We start from the raw sequence: 26,405 nt of genomic DNA on the forward strand, positions 1-26,405 counted from the left end.
AAGGAGCACAAGCCTACACAATAATAGGAGTCATTGTAAGAAAATTCTACCTTAAGAAATAAATCCACCTTAAAGGGACAGTCAACACCAGAATTTTTGTTGTTTAAAAAGAAAGATAATCCCTTTATTACTCATTCCCCAGTTTTGCATAACCAACACTGTGATAGAAATACATGTTTTACCTCTGTGATTACATTGTATCTAAGCCTCTGCAAACTGCCCCTTTATTTCAGTTCTTTTGACAGGCATCCATTTTAACCAATCAGTGCTCACTCCTGGGTAACTTCACGTGCATGAGCTCAATGTTATCTATATGAAACTCATGAACTATTCTCTATTTAAATCATGAAAGTTTTTTTTGGACTTGACTGTCCCTTTAAGGCAAGAAGTAAGGAGGTATGAACCAATCAGAGCCAAGAGGAGGGGTATTTCAAAGGACACTGTACCCAAATTTTTTCTAATGTGATTCAGGTAGAGCATGCAATTTTAAGCCACTTTCTAATTTACTCCTATTATCAAATTATTTTCATTCTCTTGGTATCTTTATTTGAAATGCAAGAGAATGCCGGCCCATTTTTGGTGAACACACTGTGTTGTTCTTGCTGATTGATGGGTAAATTCACCTACCAATAAACAAGTGCTTTCCATGGTCTGAACCAAAAAATAGCTTAGATGCCTTCTTTTTCAAATAAAGAAAGCAAGAGAACGAAGAAAAATTGATAATAGGAGAAAATTAGAAAGTTGTTTAAAATTGCATGCTTTATCTGAATCACGAAAGAAAAAATTTGGGTTCAGTGTCCCTTTAAGAATTCATCAGACACTAGCCATTCATCTTGATAAAGCCTTGAGAGAAGGTGAAACGCGTCGTTTGAAGGGCTGTGTCTGTATAAGAATTGGCTCACTAACACTTTGAATCTAAAAATCTCTGCGCAGAGAGAATACACTGTATTTAGGTGAGCTTATTTGGTATATCCGTCTTTGTAGATTAACCATTGGCTATACTGCCCCATGTGACACGGAGGTGTCTGAGCAAGCTAAATGGAGCCGAGATTAGAAACAGACAATTGGCCAAGGATCAACACGTGACGCAGAAGCATTCAAATACACACTGGGAAAACAGAGACGGTGCCGATAAACAACCATCCAAGAGTAAGAAAATACGCTCTTTTGTTTTTTGTCTCCTCTTCATCCGCAGAGAGTGGGAGCCCTGGCGAGCAGGAAACAAGCTGTCGGGTCTGTGGAGAGGAGAAGTACCCGTGTGTGTTTCACATGATTTACTGGATAGAACAGTCTCAAGATTAGACATTGATTCAAGTGGCTCCTTACGAGACTTTTATATACTAGTGGCTACTAAAGGAGACTTTTTTTATTTGCATATCCTGGCTTACCACACGAAGATGTACGCTATATATAATGTCTGTTACTTAGGGAGGTTTTAGCGACTCTGGATGATTGTGACCCTATTATAATACCACCAGAGAAATTGTGTAAGATGGACAAATATCTAGAGGTGCCTACTTACACTGATGTTTTTCCGGTTCCTAAAAGAATTTCGGAAATTGTTTAAAAGGAATGGGATAGACCAGGCATACCATTCTCTCCTCCTCCTACTTTTAAGAAAATGTTTCCTATATCAAACACCATTCGGGACTTGTGGCAAACGGTCCCTAAGGTGGAGGGAGCTATATCTACTTTGGCTAAGCGTACAACTATACCTATTGAGGATAGTTGTGCTTTCAAAGACCCCATGCATAAAAAATTAGAACAGGGACAGGGGTTTTACTCAAATCTTTTTGTATTTCCCAAAAAAGAAGGAACTTTCAGACCCATTTTGGATCTCAAGTGTCTAAACAAATTTCTCAGAGTCCCATCGTTCAAAATGGAGACTATACGAACAATCTTACCAATGATTCAGGAGGGTCAATATATGACTACCGTGGACTTGAAGGATGCATACCTTCATATCCCTATTCACAAGAATCATCATCGGTTCTTAAGGTTTGCCTTCCTGGACAAACATTATCAGTTCATGGCTCTTCCTTTCTTGCCACAGCACCCAGAATTTTCACAAAGGTTCTAGGGTCTCTTTTAGCGGTTCTCAGACCGCGGGGCATAGCAGTAGCGCCTTATCTGGACGATATTCTGATTCAGGCATCAAATTATTAATTGACAAAATCTCACACAGATATAGTATTGTCTTTCCTGAGAACTCACGGTTGGAAAGTGAACATAGAAAAGAGTTCATTAGTTCCACGGACAAGGGTTCCATTCTTGGGGACTCTTATAGACTCGGAAGACATGAAAATATTTCTGACAGAGGTCAGAAAGACAAAGATTCTGAATACTTGCCGAGCACTTCAGTCCATTCATCGGCCATCAGTGCAGACCACTGCAGCTGTGCATGTTCGGACAGTGGAATGGGGATTATGTGAATTTATCTCCTCAGATAAATCTGGATCAAGAGACCAGATACTCTCTTCTTTGGTGGTTGTCGCCGGATCATCTGTCCCAGGGGACTTGTTTCTGCAGACCCTCGTGGGTGATAGTGACAACGGATGCCAGTCTTCTGGGTTGGGGTGCAGTCTGGAACTCCCTGAAGGCTCAGGGTGTTTGGACTCAGGTGGAGTCTCTACTTCCAATCAATATTCTGGAACTGAGAGCAATATTCAATGCGCTTCAGGCATGGCCTCAGTTGGCTTCGGCCAAATTCATCAGGTTCCAGTCGGACAACATCGCGACTGTGGCATATATAAATCATCAGGGGGGGACAAGGAGTTCCTTAGCAATGATAGAAGTATCCAAGATATTCTGATGGGTGGAGACCCACTCTTGTTATCTGTCGGCAATCTACATCCCAGGAGTAGAAAATTGGGAAGCGGATTTTCTAAGTCGTCAGACTTTTCATCCGGGGTAGTGGGAACTCCATCCGGAGGTATTTGCCTCACTGATTCTCAGATGGGGCAGACCAGAGTTGGATCTAATGGCATCTTGACAGAATGCCAAGCTCCCAAGATACGGATCCAGGTCAAGGGATCCACAGGCCGAACTGATAGATGCCCTGGCAGTGCCTTGGAAGTTCAGCCTAGCTTATGTGTTTCTACCATTTGCTCTCCTTCCACGCATGATTGATTGAATCAAACAGGAGAGAACTTCAGTAATCCTGATAGCGCCTGTGTGGCCACGCAGGACTTGGTATGTGGATCTAGTGGACATGTCCTCTCTGCCGCCGTGGAAACTTCCTTTGAGACAGGACCTTCTCATTCAAGGACCTTTCCAATAGCCAAATCTAATTTCTCTGCAGCTGACTACTTGGAGATTGAACGCCTGATTCTATTTAAGCGAGGATTCTCTGATTCGGTCATTGATATTTTGATACAGGCTCGAAAGCCTGTTACTAGAAAAATCTATTATAAGATATGGCGTAAATATCTTTATTGGTGTGAATCCAAGGGTTACTCATGGAGTAAAACTAAGATTCCCAGGATTCTGTCTTTTCTCCAAGAAGGATTGGAGAAAGGGTTATCAGCAAGTTCTTTAAAGGGACAGATTTCTGCTTTGTCAATTTTGCTTCACAAACGTTTGGCAAATGTGCCGGATGTTCAGTCTTTTTGTCAGGCTTTAACTAGAATTAAGCCTGTATTTAGACCTATTACTCCTCCCTGGAGTTTGAATTTAGTTCTTAGAGTTCTTCAAGGGGTTCCGTTTGAACCCAATCATTCCATAGATATTAAATTGTTATCTTGGAAAGTTCTGTTTTTAGTTGCTATTTCTTCTGCTCGAAGAGTTTCCGAGCTTTCAGCGTTACAATGTGATTATATTTCATTCTGATAAGGTGGTTTTTACGTACCAAACCTGGATTTCTTCCTAAGGTTGTTTCAAATAAGAACATTAATAAAGAAATTGTTGTTCCTTCATTGTGTCCTAATCCTTCTTCCAAGAAGGAGCGTCTGTTACATAATCTGGACGTGGTTGGTGCCTTGAAGTTTTACTTGCAGGCAACCAAGGATTTTCGTCAATCATCTTCATTATTCCTTGTTTATTCTGGAAAGCATAGGGGTCAGAAAGCTACAACTACCTCTCTCTTTCTTTTTGGCTGAGAAGTATCATCCGCCTGGCTTATGAGACTGCTGGACAGCAGCCTCCTGATAGAATTACGGCTCATTCTGCTAGGGCTGTGGCTGTGTGAACAGATTTGCAAGTCTGCAACTTGGTTGTCCCTTCATACTTTTTGCTTCTTCTGAGGCTATTTTTGGGAGAAAGGTTCTTCAAGCAGTGGTGCCTTCCGTTTAGGTCTCTGTCTTGTCCCTCCCTTTCATCTGTGTCCTATTGCTTTGGTATTGGTATCCCACAAGTAAACATGAAATCCATGGACTCGTCATATCTTTGTAAAAGAAAAGGAAATTTATGCTTACCTGATAAATTGATTTCTTTTACGATATGACGAGTCCACGGCCCACCCTGTTCTTTTTAAGACAGATTTATTTTATTTTTTGTAAACTTCAGTCACCTCTGCACCTTTTGGCCTTTCCTTTTCTCTTCCTAAACTTTCAGTCAAATGACTGAAGGTGGAGGGGAAGGGAGGGGCTATATATACAGCTCTACTTTGGTGTTCTTTGCCACTTCCTGTTAGCAGGAGGTTAATATCCCACAAGTAAGGATGACATCCGTGGACTCGTCATATCGTAAAACAAATTAATTTATTAGGTAAGCATAAATTGCCTTTTTCTTGTGTGATTCAGATAGAGCATGAAATTTTAAGCAACTTTCTAATTTACTCCTATTATCAAATTTTCTTCATTCTCTTGGTATCTTTATTTGAAATGCAAGAATGTAAGTTTAGATGCCGGCCTATTTTTGGTGAACAACCTGGGTTGTTCTTGCTGATTGGTGGATAAATTCATCCACCAATAAAAAAGTGCTGTCCAGAGGTCTGAACCAAAAAAAAAACAACTTAGATGTCTTCTTTTTCAAATAAAGATAGCAAGAGAACAAATAAAAAATTATAATAGGAGTAAATTAGAAAGTTGCTTAAAATTGCATGCTCTATCTGAATCGCGAAAGAAAAAATTTGGGTTCAGTGTCCCTTTAATCAGAGCTCCTAATGTTTTAAATGTCTTAAACGTTTTAAACTTCTTAAACATTTTAAACTTTTTAAACTGAGCAGCAAGGAAATGGGGTGGGTCAGGGTCTGTGGCTTTTACTAAACCTAGATACGTCATATAACAACTGATAAATAGCAACTAGTGCATACGTGTTATCCTTGTGTTAAGCCATTTTGATGTTTGATACATGTCCAATATGGAGCATATATTATAAACCCATAATGGGGTTACCTGAACTGGGTTGCAGAAACGATGTATAGGGAGCCCAGGACGCCAACCATATCAAATGCAGGGAAAAAACCCGCCAGCAATGATCGCTCGTAAAAAGGGTGCATGGCTTAGCCGGCGTGTATGTCATGTGACGCTCAGCGGGTCAAACAATAGCGCAATAGTAAGAGGTGCTTTGCACTCAATTGTAAACAGCTCAGACAATGAGATACCTTCACCTTCACAACAACCCCAACAACTGGCTGCAGGATTCCAATTTTTTTTAGGGGTAACCACCAGGTCTGGCCACAGACGCAGAGAAGAAGGCCACACATGAGGCGAGGGGGGTTCTGCAAGAAGACCACCTCCACATGGAAAAATGAGGAGGAACTAGTTATTAATCTCAGCTCAAGAAAGATGACTGAGTATGAACTTAAAGGGACAGTCTACACCAGAATTTTTATTGTTTTAAAAGATAGATAATCCCTTTATTACCCATTTCCCAGTTTTGCATAACTAACACATTTATAATAATATACTTTTAACCTCTGTGATTATCTTGTATCTAAGCCTCTGCAAACTGCCCCTTTTTTCAGTTCTTTTGACAGACTTGCAGTCTAGCCAATCAGTGCCTGCTCCCAGATAACTTCTCGTGCACGGGCACAGTGTTATCTATATGAAATACGTGAACTAACACCCTCTAGTGGTGAAAAACTGTTAAAATGCAATCTGAAAGAGGTGGGCTTCAAGGTCTAAGAAATTAGCATATGAACCTCCTAGGTTAAGCTTTCAACTAAGAATACCAAGAGAACAAAGCAAAATTGGTGATAAAAGTAAATTGGAAAATTGTTTAAAATTACATGCTCTATCTGAATCATGAAAGTTTATTTTGGCCTAGACTGTCCCTTTAAAGTCCTCAAAAGGGGCCTCAGTTTTGTTCCAACAGCGCAAACCAGACCATTTGACGTATGGCTTGATCTGCACAAATTTCAGCAGACTCTGAAATTAAAAGGCTTTTTTCAGTTCAACACTATGGAGCCTACAGCTAAGTCATTTAAACGTCCCAGTACATTTGATCCAGTACAAGTCAATCCTAGCATCAAGACGTATATGCGCCTGGTTACACAGGAGGCACAAACCATGGTTAACACCAAGACTCAACAGAACATCTCTGCTGAAGAAAGATCGTCCATCTCTGACCTAGCCCAGGACCCCAAGATCGTCATTAGACCCTCCGATAATGGTGGGGCACCGGTTGTCCTGAATTATCGCAGACTACAAAGAAGATATGTCACAATTGAAGGATACCACTACATACAGCCCACTATCCAGAGATCCAACTATGAAATTTCAAGATGAAATCAAGCTCATCCTGTCAGAAGGATTAGAGAAAAACTGGGTGGATCAAGCTAATTATGACTGGTTGATGGTACCATATCCTATCGTCCCAATACTGTACACAATCCCCAAAATCCATAAAAGACTTGAAAACCCCCCAGGAAGACCAATCATGTCAGCAAGGTGCTCCTTATTTCAGACACTATCAGTATGGATTGATCACTTTCTACAACCCCTGGTGGGTAGACTGAACTCGTACATTAAAAACGCCTCTGATATGATACAGTCAATTGCTAACATGCCAGAAGTGGGCCCGTCACATTTGCTGGTAACAATGGACGCAAATAGTCTATATAATATCATTCCACACTCTGATGGAGTAAATGCAGTAGAAAAAGCACTTCTGAGATACCCCTATATTGGTCCTGACCCAGAATAGATCTGCAGAATTCTACATTTGTGCTTAACACATAATTATTTCTGCTTTGAGACCACCTTCTACATACAACGTACGGGCACTTCTATGGGCTCTAGTATGGCCCCGTCATATGCCAACCTTTATATGGTGGACTATGAAGCAACAGCAATTAAGGTATATGACAATCCCAGCATATCATTCTATAAAAGATATATATGATGATGTCTTCCTCATATGGAATGGGCAGAGCAATGATCTTGAAGGATGGGTCTCCAAACTCAGATCCATGATGACTCCAGTGAAATTCAAACTGGTGTTCAGTGACGAAAGGATTGATTTTTTTGGCTTTAAGGATATTCAAAAATGATACAAAATTGGCCACAACTCTATATCAGAAGTCTACAGACCACAACTCAATCCTCTTGGCTACCAGCAATCATCCCAGGTCACGAATTAGGGCTATTCCTAAAGCCAAATTGACCAGGGTGATGAGGAACAGCACATTACCAGACAAAGTATCTGCAAGCACAGAAGATGTCTGAAAAATTCCTGAAGAGAGGATATGCTGAACCAATGATTAAAGCCATTACGTAAGATGTCACTAAAATGAATCAAGAGACCTTACTTGCTGGTAAGGAGAGACGAGACACAGAGCAGAGGGTTACGATGACCACCACATTTGGTCCTAAATCCCATCTATTAGCAAAAGGTATACAGAAGAACTGGTGGGTCCTCCAAACTGACCCCAGCTTACCGTTTACAGGGAGCATGATACCAAGAATAAGGTATAAAAGAAACAGCAATTTGAAAGACCTCTTGATGAAGACTGACCCAACACACTGCTATAACCAGGAACAGTGGCTAAGGACGAAGAAACAAGGGTCATACAGATGTCCAAGTTGCACGACATGTAGTGCCATGATGCAAGGCTCAACATTCAGGCACCCACATAGCAACAAGCAGCACAAAATCTGACATTACATGACATGCTCAACCAAGTTTGTGGTTTACTATTGAGCTGTGTCTGTGGGAAAGACTGACGATGACATTAGGAAGAGAATGGCCAATCACCGGAGTGCAATAAGGGCAGCTTTAGATACTAATGAGACTGATCAACCAGTTGCACGCCATTTTCTAGAACCCAAACATACTGTCAAGGACCTAAGGTTTATACTGATAGACCATGTCCCCCCCGGGTCAAGGGGGTGACGGGAAAAATAAATTGCTGTAGGTTGAGGCCAGATGGACCTTCAGATTGAATACACTACACCCAAGAGGTCTCAATATTGACTAACATTGCTTCCTGTAATACTCCTTACGGACTAATCCACATGCAGGGTTAATGTCATTTATATTTACACTGCCTGAAACCGTTGCTGCTTCAATATGACTGTGTAAACTTTGTTGCTATTTGTGTATATGTCGCTACATCCATGAAGTTGCTATTTGTGTATATGTCGCTACATCCATGAATTTGGCTAGTACTAGTATTTCTACATATCCTCTTAGTGATGCAATAAGTCACATGATGGGAGGAATGGATTTTTAGACGATAAGGCAGACATAGTTCTAGGAGTGAATGCAGTTAGCTCATATACACATACTTGCAATTTCAGTATCACCTATCTGTCTGCTTCTCTCTTAACATTGAATTAGGTTAGACTATATCTACACGTAACTACCATTGTTCCAGTTATAGATTAGCATACATGCATGTACATATGCAGTTGTAAGGGCTAATTGGTTATTTACTCGCAGATATTGTTAATGCCTATGCATACATTATGTATAATATGACACCACATAGTTACAGGCCCTATACCCATTAAGCAAGGTTTCACTTGTATAGTATAAGATCGTTGACAGGGATTTAGTTAATTTTTTTCTCACTAGATTGTGTTTACAATTAAGCGCAGGGCTCCTCTTACTATTGCACTATTGTTTGCGAACATTGCTGGTGAGTTTTTTCCCCGCATTTGATATGGTTGGCATCCTGGGCTCAATATACATCATCATTTCTGCAACACAATTCAGGTAACCCCATTATGGGTTTATAATATATGCTCCTTATTGGACATGTATCAAACATCAATATGGCTTAACACAAGGATAACATGTATGCAATTGTTGCTATCTATCATTTGTTATATGGCGTATCCAGGTTTAGTAAAAACAACAGACCCTGACCCACCCCATTTCCTTGCTGCTCAGTTTAAAAAATGTAAAATGTTTAAGAAGTTTAAAACGTTTAAGACATTTAAAACATTAGGAGCTCTGATTAAGGCCCATACAGGTATTAAGCTAAAATAAAAAACTGTCAGGGTATTTATAGATGTCAGTGGACAAAAAAAAAATAAAATATATATATATATATATATATATATATATATATAAAATAAGATAAAATAAGTATGAAATCTCTCAAATAGTAAGTTTGAGCATGCTCATTTTATTACTGAATACATTCTATATATTCCACATCTGAGATCAAACATGAAATGCTTTTCCTGATTAACATAGCATTTAAGAGTTAAAAAGAGAGCATCTGTCTCATTACCTAGATCACAGGAACCCTTGGGTTGATAAAGACATGATGTCTAAGATTTTCCTTTGAGGCCTAATGAGATTCGGAGAACCAATTTGGCTGGAGAAATGACTAAATATCACCTAGGTATTAAATTGTCCCTGTTGTGTTGAATCCACAAATTCTAGACGTTACGTCTAGGTGAAGATTAGCTAAGCAGAGACACATGTTTTGAATTATAACTTGTAAATTCCTTTTTGAATCACAACTTATGTTTGAATCTCAAACATTAGATATATTAAATGTCTATATATGGATCTGGGGAAATGCAATTCAGATTGTAAAGGATTAAATAACAATTGTAATAATCCCACTTTAAAATATATAACATATTTATATATTTTTCCTGTCTTCCAGACATCTAAAGGACAAATTGGGATATATATGCTGAGTTAATAAATAGCAATGCAGTCAATTTAAAATGTCACATGGTTGCTGGGGCGACCAGGGGTAAAGTTAGCGGGTGTCCTGCTGTCCTGTGGCCGACCGGGAGTTCCAGGAGCCCAGACAGCCTGAGAGGAGTTAGGCGGGTGTCCGTTGTGAGGTGGCCGACCGTGAGTTCCAGGAGCCCAGCCAGCCTAGGAGGGTTTTCCAGGTCATAGACCAGCTCTTCTCTAAACAAGTTTGGAACACAAAACTATGCAAACAAAAGCTTCCAGAGATTGTGGTTGCTCTGAGGAGCCCCAAACCACTGAGAAACAACAGAGGTGAGGTTGTAGGGGGTGGGGGGTAGCCTTAGCTGTCTGGTATCCATGACATCTCCCCCCCTCCAGATCGGCAGACCCGGCTAGACCCTTAACGGGTCGGCCTGGGGCTGTCCGACGGTGGCCCTCCACTTCTCGGTTGCTGGGATAGGTGATCCCATCCCTCCAGAGCTTGGGGCATCCTGGGGGGTTCCGGATGGCGTTTATACCCTGCGCCCTGGGTGCAGGGATAGTCACATAAGGCAACGTCCCAAACAAGTTTGCCAAGGCCGGCTCCCAAGCAATTGCTGACCCACAAGTTCCAGGGTCCTCAAGTTCCAGGGCCATACTGCCTCTCTCCATTATACTCGGTTTAGTACTGGCGGACCCACCCCAGACCAGAGGGGAAGGTTGCTCCTTGGTGGGGCAGGCAAAGCTCAGGTGCCCAAACATGTGGCACCAACTGTATAAGCTTTTCTCCTCCTTGCCTAATGCAATGCCTGCCCCCGGTGAGAAATAGTCCGGGACAAGAAAAGGGTAGAGACCCTGCCAAGCTACTGAGAAGAAGAAGATCTACCGCTGGGGAGGGAGGTCTGCTACCTCCGCTCCATGGGAAAGTGTGCTGCTGCTGGGGAGAGAGACCAACTGTCTTCTCTCCCAGAAAGAGGTTCTGCTTACGGGGAGAGAGGACGACTACCTCTGCTCCCAGGGGAAGTCTCTGCTGCTGGGGAGAGAGACCGACTGTCTCCTCTCCCAGCTCTGCCACTGGGGAGAGAGACCGACTGTCTCCTTTCCCAGGAAGGGGTTCTGTTTACGGGGAGGGAGGACGACTACCTCCACTCCCAGGGGATGGCTCTGCCGCTGGGGAGAGAGACCGACTGTCTCCTCTCCCGGCTCCTGGCTCTGCCGCTGGGGAGAGAGACAGATTGTCTACTCTCCCGGGAAGGGGTTCTGTTTACGGGGAGGTAGGACGACTACATCCGCTCCCAGGGGATGGCTCTTCCACTGGGGAGAGAGACCAACTGTCTTCTCTCCTGGCTCCTGGCTCTGCCGCTGGGGAGGGAGACTGACTGTCTCCTCTACTGGGAAGGGGTTCTGTTTACAGGGAGGGAGGACGACTACCTCTACTCCCAACGAATGGCTCTGCCACTGTGGAGAGAGACCGACTGTCTCCTCTATCTGTACCTGGCTCTGCCGCTGGGGAGAGAGACCGACTGTCTCCTCTCCCGGGAAGGGGTTCTGCTGCTGGGGAGAGTTATTGACATCCATCTCTAGGATAAAATGTATTTATTACCTGGGGTATAGTCTTTTTTTCAAATTACTGTCATTTTAAATTCGCGGGCAGAATTAGGCTCGCAGGGGCGCAAAATGCTAAAGTATATTGCATCATTTTTGGCACAAGATTTTTTGGCGCGAAGTTACGTTTGATGATGCAAATTCATAATTTCTGGCGTCTTAGTCAACGCCGAGTCCTTTCACAAGGTTGCGTCATCAGATGACGCGAGTGTGTCATTTCCGGATGTTGTTAGCGCCAAAAACATTTTTCTGTTTGTGTTGTGCGTCATACTTGCTGCCAAATATTTCATTATTTAAAACCCCATCCTATTTGCCTCTTGCCTTTTTTCTCTATCAGAGGGCTAGGCTCTGCAAATTACTTTTTAGCATGTGTTAGAGTGGATTATTTTAAAGAGAGAGATTTTTTTAAAAATGTTCATGTGTTTGTTCTATAAGAGTTTGAATGTGCTTTTGTAATGCTGGTATCCTTCACAGTGGAATTGGTTCTTTGTGCCAAGAAGGGAACAGTTACAAGATAAATGTAGCTCCATTGATTAAAATAGAAGTAAATGTATACAATGTGGCTGTAAAGAGTGGTAAATAAAAGTCTTTATGAATTCTGGAATTTTATGTCAGATACTTTTTTTTTTTTTTTTCCAGTTTCACTAATAGGTTTATTGAACTGATGCCATTGACATGTTATCAGTATAATATGCTTTGCAATGCATCTATCTTTTGCAATTTCAGCATTTTTTTTTTTGCAGGAATTTAAAGGGAATTACTCCAGAATTGTTATGGTTTAAAAAGATAGGTAATCCCTTTATTACCCATTCCTCTGTTTTGCATAACCAACACGGTTATATTAATATACATTTTACCTCTGTGTTTACTTTCGGCTAGATTTAGAGTTTTGTCGGTAAGGACCCGCGTAGCTAACGCCGGCTTTTTTCTGGCCGCACCATAAAAATAACTCTGGTATTGAGAGTCCACATAAAGGCTGCGTTAGGCTCCAAAAAAGGAGCGTAGAGCATATTTAACGCAGCTTCAACTTTCGATACCAGAGTTGCTTACGGACGCGGCCAGCCTCAAAAACGTGCTCGTGCACGATTCCCCCATAGGAAACAATGGGGCTGTTTGAGCTGAAAAAAAACCTAACACCTGCAAAAAAGCCGCGTTCAGCTCCTAACGCAGCCCCATTGTTTGCTATGCGGAAACACTTCCTACGTCTGCACCTAACACCCTAACATGTACCCTGAGTCTAAACACCCCTAACCTTACACTTATTAACCCCTAATCTGCCGCCCCTGCTATCGCTGACCCCTGCATATTATTATTAACCCCTAATCTGCCGCTCCGTAAACCGCCGCTACTTACATTATCCCTATGTACCCCTAATCTGCTGCCCTAACATCAGCCAATCAGAATATTCCTACCTTAATTCCGATTGGCTGATAGAATCCTATCAGCCAATCAGAATTCGAGGGACGCCATCTTGGATGACGTCCCTTAAAGGAACCGTCATTCTTCAGTTGGACGTCGCCGGATGAAGATGGGTCCGCGGTGGAGGTCTTCAGGATGGAGCCGGTCCTCATCGGATGAAGATAGAAGATGCCGCTTGGAAGAAGATGGTTGCCGGTCCGGATCTACTCTTCTTCCCGGATAGGATGAAGACTTTGGATCCTCTTCTGGACTTCTTCAGTGGATGTCTAGCCCCCGCTTGGGTTGGATGAAGATATCGGAGCCAGGACGGATCGGTGTGATACCCGGTGAGGTGAAGACAAGGTAGGATGATCTTCAGGGGCTTAGTGTTAGGTTTATTTAAGGGGGGTTTGGGTTAGATTAGGGGTATGTGGGTGGTGGGTTGTAATGTTGGGGGGGGGTATTGTATGTTTTTCTTTACAGGCAAAAGAGCTGAACTTCTTGGGGCATGCCCCGCAAAGGGCCCTGTTCAGGGCTGGTAAGGTAAAAGAGCTTTGAACTTTAGTAATTTAGAATAGGGTAGGGCATTTTTTTTATTTTGGGGGGCTTTGTTATTTTATTAGGGGGCTTAGAGTAGGTGTAATTAGTTTAAAATTGTTGTAATATTTTTCTTATGTTTGTAAAAAAAAAAATATTTTTTGTAACTTAGTTCTTTTTTATTTTTTTGTACTTTACTTAGTTTATTTCATTGTAGTTATTTGTAGGTATTGTATTTAATTTATTTATTGATAGTGTAGTGTTAGGTTTAATTGTAGGTAATTGTAGGTATTTTATTTAATTAATTTATTGATAGTGTAGTGTTAGGTTTAATTGTAACTTAGGTTAGGATTTATTTTACAGGTAAATTTGTAATTATTTTAACTATTTTAGCTATTAAATAGTTCTTAACTATTTAATAGCTATTGTACCTGGTTAAAATAAATACAAAGTTACCTGTAAAATAAATATTAATCCTAAAATAGCTATAATATAATTATAATTTATGTTGTAGCTATATTAGGATTTATTTTACAGGTAAGTATTTAGCTTTAAATAGGATTAATTTATTTAATAAGAGTGAATTAATTTCATTAGATTAAAATTATATTTAACTTAGGGGGGTGTTAGTGTTAGGGTTAGACTTAGCTTTAGGGGTTAATACATTTATTAGAATAGCGGCGAGATTCGGTCGGCAGATTAGGGGTTAATAATTGAAGTTAGGTGTCGGCGATGTTAGGGAGGGCAGGTTAGGGGTTAATAAATATAATATAGGGGTTGGCGGTGTTAGGGGCAGCAGATTAGGGGTACATAGCTATAATGTAGCTGGCGGCGCTTTGCGGTCGGCAGATTAGGGGTTAATCATTGTAGGTAGGTGGCGGCGACGTTGTGGGGGGCAGGTTAGGGGTTAATAAATATAATATAGGGGTCGGCGATGTTAGGGCAGCAGATTAGGGGTACATAGGGATAAAGTAGCTGGTGGCAGCGTGCGGACGGCAGATTAGGGGTTAATAAGTGTAGGTAGCTGGCGGCGACGTTGTGGGGGGCAGATTAGGGGTTAATAAATATAATATAGGGGTCGGCGGTGTTAGAGGCAGCAGATTAGGGGTACATAAGGATAACGTAGGTGGCGGTCGGCAGATTAGGGGTTAAAAAAATGTAATCGAGTTGCGGCGATGTGGGGGGACCTCGGTTTAGGGGTACATAGGTAGTTTATGGGTGTTAGTGTACTTTACAGTACAGTAGTTAAGAGCTTTATGAACCAGCGTTAGCCCAGAAAGCTCTTAACTACTGACTTTTTTCTGCGGCTGGAGTTTTGTCGTTAGATTTCTAACGCTCACTTCAGACACGACTCTAAATACCGGAGTTAGAAAAATCCCATTGAAAAGATAGGATATGCAATTTACGTAAGGGGATCTGCGGTATGGAAAAGTCGCGGCTGAAAAGTGAGCGTTAGACCCTTTTTTGAGTGACTCCAAATACCTTTGTATCTAAGCCTTTGCAGACTGCCCCCTTATTTCAGTTCTTTTGACAGACTTGAATTTAGCCAATCAGTGCCCTTTCATTTGTAACATAACGGGCGTGGTCACAATGTTATCTATATGAAACACATGAACCAACAACCCTCTAGCTGTGAAAAACTGCCAAATGCATTGAAATAAGGGTTGGTGTTCAAGGGCTTAGAAATTAGCATATGAGCCTACCTAGGTTTAGCTTTTAACAAATAATATCAAGAGAAGAAAGCAAATTTGATGATAAAAGTGAATTGGAAAGTTTTTAAAAATTGCATTCCCTATCTGAATCATGAAAGTTTAATTTTGACTAGACTGTCCATTTAAGTTAAAAAATTGTATAATCATATGACAATTTGATTTATTATTATATTTTGTTTCTATATTTTGTATTCTTAATAAATCAAAGCAGAAAATATATATATTTTTCCTAAAATTGCTGCAGAGTTACAAATTTGTATCAAACATGAGACTTTCAGATCTTGTCAGTAAACTTATATGCCCCTTATATCATTTTTAACGTAACAGTTTTTCCCCACATTAAGGACCAAATTACAAGTGTCACGTTAACATTTACACATGAATGATAAGTGGTTTATTGGGGATGTTTGCACGCGTAATTTTTTTTGCTCATATTACAATTTGAAAGTGATCGCTTGAGCGCAATTGAAGTTAATGCCTGTTGGATTAGTGCGACCTCAGAACTCTGGTTAACTGTTTTGCAAAACAAAAAAGTCTCACAAAACAAATCAAAAATACATTACAAAGTACACTTACACTTATAATAACACCATCTAATAAAAATTATTCAAAAACATATTGCCCAAAAAAAGTTATCAAGGCTCAGAAATATGAGGTCTCATGTGTTAGAAAAAAAAAGCAGGCGAAGGGCTTTATCATTGAGATATATACATATATGTGTCTAAAGATGGATATGTGTGTATATATATTTGTCTATATTTGTGTACATATATTTATGTATTTATAGGTGTATATATGTATTTACAGAAATCTAAATACATATGTACACATATATAGACATATTTCAAAGTGTATTGGAGTCCTTTACAGTTAAGTAGAAGAAAACATGTAAAATCATATTTATGCAATATTCATATTTATTAAAGTGTTATACTGGGTATTTACTGTAAATATTTCACATTGCAATATTCTGCACATAGCAGAAAATGTTCTATGTATTTGTAAATAGATAATCCTATATATATCTGTATATATCTATACCTATATATATATATATTCATGTATATAAATCTATATTTATTTACATATATATATATAGTACAGAGTGCACTTCTCTCTGTATGTATTTAGTCTCCCTATGGGAAAAAGGGGCAACCAGACGTGGACTCCTTGCTCAGTGTGCTTAGAGGAATATAGCTACACCTCACTGACGAGGCCCAATGAAGGCCGAAACGATCGTCTGGGGTTGCTGTGTTCCTTGTTCAGAGAGGAATTGCCTGGTATTTCGGCGCTGGACTGACCGTAATAGGCGGGATCAGATTGATATACTACAGGAAAGTTCTACTCTGTGAAAAGCATTACTGGGCTAAAAAGTTGCACCCAGGTGGTAAATCGCCATAGAACAGGCTAACAATGTTATTGAGCCAGTTGTTCGTTCCTGTGAGTGCACTTCTCTCTGTATGTATGTATGTATATATATATATATATATATATATATATAAATATCTATTTGTAAAAAAACAAACAAAAAAAACATATTTTGTTATGTGTAGAACATTGGAATGTGAAATATTCATATTTTCATGTCAGGTTAAAGGCACTTGAGAATTTGTGATCGTGTTTGCACTGGAGTATGGTGTTACTTTTTTTTCCTACTTTTTTGCTCCATTGCTCCTAGGGGCAAATACGTTATCATGCACACAATATTCTATGTTCGGCTTTTTACGAGAATATAGTTTAAAAACACGTACTAATAGCGCCGTTGGGGCTCGAGTGGGAGTGTTAAATTGCGTTCCACTTGTAATCTGGCCCTAAATGTTTTTATTATGTTGGAAATGGATTAGATTTACCTGTATATGTATTTAAATGGACATTAAGCTCAGAATATAATTTCACATAAAACTTTAATTATGCATAATTAAAAAAAATATTGCAATTCACTTTTCTTATATACTTTTTTCTGTTTTACCTCTAATTTAACTCTTAAATTTGTAGTGTGTCCACTCTCCCAGAGAGACTGAATTGCACTGGAATGCAGAACTCTGACACTCATTCATACTGTACAGTGATTGTTTAATATGTGCAGGAACTTATTTATATCTGTCCCTAGTCCAATCAACAACATGTAAGATTTTTTTTTTTTCAAGGACTGTGTACCATGCCTTCAAAAAAAATTCATATGTTCCTAAAAAAATGACAATTTTAAATTTTTAAAAAATATTTATTGTGCCTTGAGATCTTTTGTGATGCTATGAATAATTTGTATGCATAAGTTTTAATAATATAATGTACTGTTCCTTTAATGCAGATGCTAAATGTCTTATGAGCAAGTAAGTTTTGCCCTAGTGTTCCTATTTTAATTATAGGGTTACTCACAATCTCTTGTCTACAAAAATCCCTGTACTTTAATGGTGAATTCTAAAGGATTTTGATCAAACCTATGTTTTTAACATACTGTAGCTATAGCTGCTCCTGAACAGGACAACGCCAGTGATCAGCTCACAAACACTAATGCAAAAACACTGAAGAATAGGAGCATTTATTTTTTTGCATAAAAATGCCTCATTATTGATCTTGATCTTTGTAATTGCTCCTAGCTCTTTTTAACCCTTCTCTCCCATCAGGTAGGTTTAATTACATTTCTGATGGAACAAAACCCCATAATAAATACAATAGTGATATTTCTAGATGGGATTGAATCCATTTTACATACATAAAATTCAATTTCTTTATAGAGTACCAGCACTTTAATTAGTTTCATTTTGCAGGGTAAGATGAGAGCTCTGAATGTTACCTTCTGAATCATTATGCAGAGTGGTCCTAGTATTCTGAAACCACGGGCAAAGTAGATGACATTGCACCAGGCACATATAAGAGCCAGTGACATTAATACGGTCTCCCCCTCAGTGGTAATAAGTCTCAGCACCATCACGGCTAAAATAAAACCAGCATACAATAACCTGAAATACAAGCAGATATCCTTAGTTATCACTTTAGAAACAAAATAAGCAGTTTACTAACAAATTAACATCAAATATTTGATGATATGTCTGAAAAAGGTCATGCTTTAGATTTACTTATTTGTATTATAATATGGAAAAAGAGAAATCCACAGCATGGAGAATTTTACTATAAATAAAAGACTCCCTAGCCAAGACGCAAAAGCTGCAATCTTACATGATAGATTCTGAAATAAAAGAAGCAATAAAACAACTTGAGGCAGTTAAAAGGCCACGCTGAGATGGATTTACAGGAAGTATTACTACAAATTTGAAAATATTTCAAATTCTCCCACCCTTGCAATCCACAGCTTTTAACTCAATAGACTCAAGCATACATATGTTAAAGGCACATATAGGGCTCCTCCTAAAATGAGGTGAAAATGCAACACTCTTTTAAATCAATATGCTTATTGACTCATAGACAATTTTAAACTGATATCCTTTTTACATCCTTTTTTTGTTTGACTGTAATAGGAAGTGAGCATCTCACCCAGAGCTGTGAGTTTTTCTCCAGTGGCATGAAATGTGTTTTGTGTGTGAGCCTGTGTATGTATGTGTGATATTTGTGTGTGTATAAAAAAACCTTTGTAATGAAAATGATAATGCACTTCAACTTGCTAAATTCTGGACTAAATGTACTTTCATATACTGTAGTCAATTACATTGTATATTCCACACTCTCTATGCATAGGTACGCAGGTAAGCCTATGTCCACACTTTTGTCATTATTATTATTTCCCTTTTTTCTTTGTTTCCTTTCTCCTTTTTTGACTATCTCATATTCCCCTGTATACCTAATTTCACATCTTTATACATACTGATTCTATGTTGATATATAACTTTATGTCCGTATATGCTTTGTGTATAACCATATATCTCCCCTGTCTGTTATCCTTTACTGACACACTGAGACTGTCTGCCTCTGTATCCTAAACCCTCCTCATAATTTTTACAACACCCCCTCCTCCCCCTGCATTCTTACCTCTGTAACACTTTCTGTCTTTTTAGCCATCCTATGTTTTAAGGTATAATCTGTAAATTCCATCAAATTGGTCAGTATTGCTTCAGACTTGAAAAAGGAAGACACTCTTCCGAAAGCTTGTCATCTTATAAATGTATAGTTAGTCCAATAAAAAAGTATCATTTCTATAAAATTACACTGTGTGTGTGTACATATACAAACACTGACAGATAAACTATACTTTTATATAAACAACCTTCAAATAACCAATGATTTAGCCAAATTTATTTGATTGTTTTTGCTTGACAAAGTGTCAGTATTGTTCTGTCAACAGTGTATAATAATACTTTTCCATCACCTAGATCTCCACCGTTACACATTTGCTGCTTAAATAAAAATATCAGTAATAAAAAACCTGAAAATTCCTTTGTGTGCTGAACACATTTAGTATTTAGTTGAGAAAAATAAAGGGCTAAATTAAATGCTTTGGAGAGGGACACACTGTGGCCCACAACACAGGCCTTCGGCTGGACAAACCTGATTTAGAAATAAAAAAAACCCCTTAAAACATTAATAGCTCACTTGATCAGCTGTACGTGTTATTCCTGTTTAAAGTTTACAGTTCCTACAATAGTGAGACATCTCATATGTAAATTTGTTGAGTACATTTTTTTTAGTTTGAATAAAACATGTAAATACTCACATGATGATATGAAATGGTCCCCCAGTAACTGTGTTTCCAAAAAAATGTTTTGCTCCATTCTTTAAGAGTTGGGTGATCTAAAGTGAGCACAGGCACAGTGTTATAGCCGGCACACTTTACTGCAGCTCATCAGCGTTTCTAACAATTATATCAATTTGCAAATTCTGTTCTGTATGTTAACAGTTTTCTGCATTTTATTTTTTGACAATTTGCTTGTAAGTATATTTTAACAACTTTGCTTACTTAACCCTTGGCTTTCAGAGAGAGCTTCAACATAATTTTTCTGATAAATAAGGGGCTTAGAAATGCACATTTGTGTTGGATTTGGTTAAAATATTTTACAGTTGTTTAAAGATTGTAGCAATCTCTCTCCTCCTCTTCCTCTCTCTCTCCCCCTCTCTCTCTCTCTCTCTCTCTTCTCTCGTTTCACTCTCTCTTTTCTCTCTCTCTCTTTTCTCTCTCTTCTCTCTCTTTTTCTCTTTTTTTCTCTTTTTTTCTCTTTTTTTCCCTCTCTCTTTTTCTTTTGCATGATGTACCGAGTCCACTGATTCATCCTAACTTGTGGGATATTGTCTTTCCTGACAGGAAGTAGCAAAGAGAGCACCACAGCAGAGCTGTCTATATAGCTCCCCCCTTAACTCCACCCCCCAGTCATTCTCTTTGCTGGATCTAAGCAGGAAGAGTAAAGAGAAGAGGTATTAAACTGTTAGTTTTTATTTCATCTTCAATCAAGAGTTTGTTCTTTTTAAATGGTACCGGTGTTTTACTATTTGCTCTCAGGCAGGACATAGATGAAGATTTCTGCCTGGAGGATGATGATCTTAGCATTTGTAACTAAGGTCCACTGCTGTTCCCACATGAGCTGAGGAGTACAGGAAAACTTCAGTGTGAGGAACGGTTCTTGCTGTTTAGCAATGAGGTATGTTCAGTCATTTTTTTCTGAAGAGACTGTGTTAACTCAGAAAGGCTGACAGTATCCCCATTAGGGGAAGGGTAAGCAGTAATCCTAGCATGATAGAGGTTTTACTAGCTTGCATAAGGGGCTAAAAAAAATTCTGGGCACTCAGTTTGTTTATGTAAAATTGGTACAAACATTTGTGTGTTCTGGGAGTAACGTTTATGTTTATAGGACGTTTGCTTGAGGGGTCATTTGGCTTATTTTGGGTTTGTTATAACCCACATGGTTTTCAAACTAGGTTTGTTAGATTTGAGTAGGCCCCAGTAACATCGAGTGAGGTGGGCGGGGCCTATTTTCGCGCCTCAGTTGCGCAATTACTTATACAGACAAGCAGCAAGCAACTTCTCCTGAGGTCCTGATGATCTTCTGAGGGCCTATTCGAAGCTTTAACTGCATATTATCGTTCCTAAGGGCAGGTAGGGCCACAGCAGAGCTGTGGCAAGGTGCTTATAGGGGTGTTTAACCGGTTTTAGACATTTTTCAATCCGGTTTTGTCATTTGGGGTTTATTGCTTATTAACTTGTGGTGCAATCCTTCTAAAGCTTAGTGGGTACACTGTTAAAATTTCAGAAAAATGAAGCAATTTTAACCTGTTTTGCAGTTTGTGTATGCCTTTTTTTCTCTTAAAGGCACAGTACCGTTTTTGCAAATTGTGTTTATTTCATTAAATAAAGTGTTTTCCAAGCTTGCTTGCTTGCTTTATTACTAGTCTGTTAAACATGTCTGACACTGAGGAAACTCATTGTTCAATTTGTTTAGAAGCCATTGTGGAACCCCCTCTTAGAATGTGTCCCACTTGTACTTGTAAATTGCAAACAGCATATTTTGACTTATAAAAGTTTGGCATTAGATGATTCTCAGACAGAAGGAAATCAGGTTTTGCCATCTAGTTCTCCCCAAGTGTCTCAACCAGTAACGCCCGCACAAGTGACGCCAAGTACTTCTAGTGCGTCTAATTCTTTCACCTTGTAAGATATGGCTACAGTTATGAATACTACCCTCACAGAGGTTTTATCTAAGCTGCCTGGTTTGCAAGGGAAGCGCAGTAGCTCTGGGTTAAGAACTAATGCTGAGCCTTCTGACGCTTTAGTAGCCATATCCGATATTCCCTCACAATGTTCTGAAGTAGGGATGAGGGATTTGATGTCTGAGGGAGAGATTTCTGATTCAGGAAAGACGTTTCCTCAGACAGATTCAGATATGACGGCATTTAAATTTAAGCTAGAGCACCTCCGCTTATTGCTCAGGGAGGTTTTAGCTACTCTGGATGATTGTGACCCTATTGTAGTTCCAGAGAAATTGTGTAAAATGGACAAATATTTAGAGGTTCCTGTTTACACTGATGTGTTTCCGGTCCCTAAGAGGATTTCGGACATTGTTTTTGTTCATCAAGGTTTTCTTCTTCAACCTATAGCATGCATTGTTCCTGTAACCACTGCAGCTGCCTTTTGGTTTGAGGCTCTAGAAGAGGCTCTTCAGATGGAAACCCCACTAGATGATATTTTGGACAGAATTAAGGCTCTTAAGTTGGCTAATTCTTTTATTACAGACGCCGCTTTTCATCTTGCTAAATTAGCGGCTAAGAATTCAGGTTTTGCCATTTTAGCGCGTATAGCGTTAAGGCTTAAGTCCTGGTCAGCTGATGTGTCATCTAAATCTAAGCTTTTGTCAATCCCTTTCAAAGGTAAGACCCTATTCGGGCCTGCATTGAAAGAGATCATTTCAGACATTACTGGAGGGAAGGGTCATACCCTCCCTCAGGATAAGTCAAATAAGACTAGGACCAAACAAAATAATTTTCGTTCCTTTCAAATCTTCAAGAGTGGTCCCTCTACCTCTTCCCCTGCGGCAAAGCAAGAGGGGAACTTTGCTCAATCCAAGCCAACCTGGAGACCTAATCAGGTTTGGAACAGGGGTAAGCAGGTCAAAAAGCCTGCTGCTGCCACTAAGTCAGCATGAAGGGGTAGCCCCCAATCCGGGACCAGATCTAGTAGGGGGCAGACTCTATCTCTTTGCTCAGGCCTGGGCAAGAGACGTTCAGGATTCCTGGGCAGTAGAAATTGTAACCCAGGGATACCTTCTAGATTTCAAGGATTCCCCTCCAAGGGGGAGGTTCCATCTGTCTCAATTGTCTGTAAAACCGACAAAAAGAGAGGCGTTCTTACGCTGTGTAGAAGATCTTTTTACCATGGGAGTGATCTGCCCAGTTCCAAAAGCAGAACAGGGGCAGGGGTTCTACTCCAATCTGTTTATAGTTCCCAAAAAGGAGGGAACCTTCAGACCAATTCTGGATGTCAAGATGCTAAACCGATTCCTAAGAGTTCCATCTTTCAAGATGGAGACCATTCGGACTATCTTACCATTGATCCAGGAGGGTCAATATATGACCACCGTGGACTTAAAGGATGTGTATCTACACATTCCTATCCACAAAGATCACCACCAGTTCCTCAGGTTCGCCTTTCTGGACAAGCATTATCAGTTCGTGGCTCTTCCTTTCGGGTTGGCCACGGCGCCACAAATCTTCAGGAAGGTACTAGGGTCCCTTCTGGCGGTTCTAAGGCCACGGGGCATAGCAGTGGCGCCTTATCTAGATGACATTCTAATTCAAGCGTCGTCCTTCCAGCTAGCAGGTGTTGGCCTTTCTAAGGTCTCACGGGTGGAAAGTGAACGTAAAAAAGAGTTCTCTTTCCCCCCTCACAAGAGTTTCATTTCTAGGGACTCGGTGGACATGAAAATATTTCTGACGGAGGTCAGGTCAGGAAATCAAAGATTTTGTCCACCTGCCGAGCTCTTCATTCCATTCCTCGGCCATCAATGGCTCAGTGTATGGAGGTAATAGGACTAATGGTAGCGGCAATGGACATATTTCTGTTTGCTTGCTTGCATCTCAGACCACTGCAACTATGCATGCTCAATCAGTGGAATGGGGATTATGCAGATTTATCTCCTCAGATAAATCTGGATCAAGAGACCAGAGACTCTCTTCTTTGGTGGTTGTCACAGGATCATCTGTCCCAGGGAATGTGTTTCCGCAGGTCAGAATGGGTTATAGTGACGACAGACGCCAGTCTTCTGGGCTGGGGTGCAGTCTGGAATTCCCTGAAAGCTCAGGGTTTGTGGACTCGGAAGGAGGCTCTCCTACCGATAAATATTCTGGAATTAAGAGCGATATTGAATGCTCTCCAGGCATGGCCTCAGCCAGATTCCTCAGGTTTCAGTCGGACAACATCACGACTGTGGCTTATATCAATAATCAGGGTGGAACAAGGAGTTCCTTAGTGATGATAGAGGTCTCAAGGATAATCCAATGGGCAGAGGCTCACTCTTGCCATCTGTCAGCGATCTATATCCCAGTTGTAGAGAACTGGGAGGCAGATTTTCTAAGTCGTCAGACTTTTTATCCGGGGGAATGGGAACTCCATCCGGAGGTGTTTGCTCAGCTGGTGCGGCTATGGGGCACACCAGAGTTGGATCTGATGGTGTCTTAACAGAACGCCAAACTTCCTTGTTACATCTCCAGGTCAAGGGATCCTCAGGCTGTACTGATAGATGCTCTAGCAGTACCCTGGTCGTTCAACCTGGCTTATGTGTTTCCACCTTTCCCTCTCCTTCCACGTCTGATTGCCAAAATCAAACAGGAGAGAGCATTGGTGATTTTGATAGCGCCTGCGTGGCCACGCAGGACTTGGTATGCAGACCTGGTGGACATGTCATCCCTTCCACCATGGTCTCTGCCATTGAGACAGGACCTTCTTATTCAAGGTCCATTCAAGCATCCAAATCTAATTTCTCTGCAACTGACTGCTTGGAGATTGAACGCTTGATTCTATCAAAGCGGGGTTTCTCTGAGTCAGTCATGAATACCTTGATTCAGGCTCGAAAGCCTGTTACCAGGAAAATTTATCATAAGATATGGCATAAATATCTTTTTTGTTGCGAATCCAAAGGCTTCTCCTGGAGTAAAATCAGGATTCCTAGGATTTCTTTTATCTTGGAAAGTTTTGTTCCCAGTTGCTATCTCTTCAGCTCAAAGAGTTTCTGAACTATCTGCATTACAATGTGACTCACCTTATCTGGTGTTCCATGCTGATAAGGTGGTTTTGCGTAACAAACCTGGGTTCCTACCTAAGGTTGTTACTAACAGGAATATCAATCAAGAAATTGTTGTTCCTTCTCTGTGTCCTAATCCTTCTTGTAAGAAGGAACGTCTGTTGCACAACTTGGACGTGGTTCATGCTTTGAAATTTTATTTGCAGGCAACCAAAGATTTTCGTCAAACATCTTCTTTGTTTGTTGTCTATTCTGGAAAGCGTAGGGGTCAAAAGGCTACGGCGACTTCTCTTTCATTTTGGCTGAAAAGCATAATCCGTTTGGCTTATGAGACTGCTGGACAGCAGCCTCCTGAAAGGATTAAAGCTCATTCTACTAGAGCGGTAGCTTCCACATGGGCTTTTAAAAATGATGCTTCTGTTGAACAGATTTGTAAGGCTGTGACTTGGTCTTCGCTTCATACCTTTTCAAAATTTTACAAATTTTATACTTTTGCTTCTTCGGAGGCTATTTTTGGGAGAAAGGTTTTGCAAGCAGTGGTGCCTTCCGTTTAGGTTCCTGTCTTGTCCCTTCCTTCATCCGTGTCCTAAAGTTTTGGTATTGTTATCCCACAAGTTAGGATGAATCCGTGGACTCGGGACATCATGCAAAAGAAAACAAAATTTATGCTTACCTGATAAATTTCTTTCTTTTGCGATGTACCGAGTCCACGGCCTGCCCTGTCTATTCAAGACAGATAGTATTTTTTTATGTAAACTTCAGTCACCTCTGCACCTTATAGTTTCTCCTTTTTTTCCTTGGCCTTCGGTCGAATGACCGGGGGGTGGAGCTAAGGGGGGAGCTATATAGACAACTCTACTGTGGTGCTCTCTTTGCTACTTCCTGTCAGGATGGACAATATCCCACAAGTTAGGATGAATCCGTGGACTCTGTACATCACAAAAGAAAGAAATTTATCAGGTAAGCATACATTTTGTTTTTCCTCTCTCTTTTATCTCTCTTTCTCCCTTTGTTTTTCTCTCTTTTTCCTCTCTTTTTTCTCTTTTTTCTCTCTTTTTCTCTTTTTTTTCACTTTCTTTCTCTTTTTTCTCTCTCCTCTTTTTTCTCTCCTTTTTTTCTCTCTCTTTTTTTCTCTCTATTCTCTCTTTTTATTCTCTTTTTTTCTCCTTTTTTTTTCTCTCTTTTTTTTTCTCTTTCTCTTTTATCATCTCTCTCCCAACCTTCTTCAGTTTGATGTCCTACTCTGTCTTTCTACATTTGCATAGCTGCTGACATTTTAAATGAAAAATCCAGGGAAATTTTCCTTCAGGGTAGATATATCTGAGCACATCGCAGGTGCCCTTAGCACAGGTTATAAAAATTACAGCTTTTATGAACAGATAAGGGATGCACATGTACTAACTTGGATCCTATTTATGTATAAGTACAGTTTGAAACAGCTGCACCTGAATTT

At 40.1% G+C, this 26,405-nt stretch overlaps 1 protein-coding gene across 2 annotated transcripts in view; it reads right to left on the minus strand.

Annotated features, from left to right (window-relative positions):
• LOC128656287 (transient receptor potential cation channel subfamily V member 6-like) overlaps window positions 1-26,405 on the minus strand; it is a 290,583-nt gene that overhangs the window by 104,327 nt on the left and 159,851 nt on the right. For both annotated transcript variants that reach the window (XM_053710115.1, XM_053710114.1), the window contains 2 exons: window positions 19,942-20,018; window positions 18,070-18,235 (listed from right to left, as the gene is read on the minus strand). In XM_053710115.1, the coding sequence (XP_053566090.1) occupies window positions 18,070-18,235; window positions 19,942-20,018 (243 nt within the window). The remainder of the gene's footprint in view (window positions 1-18,069; window positions 18,236-19,941; window positions 20,019-26,405) is intronic.

This window comes from Bombina bombina, chromosome 4, assembly GCF_027579735.1.
Source record: "Bombina bombina isolate aBomBom1 chromosome 4, aBomBom1.pri, whole genome shotgun sequence".
In the NCBI taxonomy this organism is placed as follows: Eukaryota; Metazoa; Chordata; class Amphibia; order Anura; family Bombinatoridae; genus Bombina; species Bombina bombina.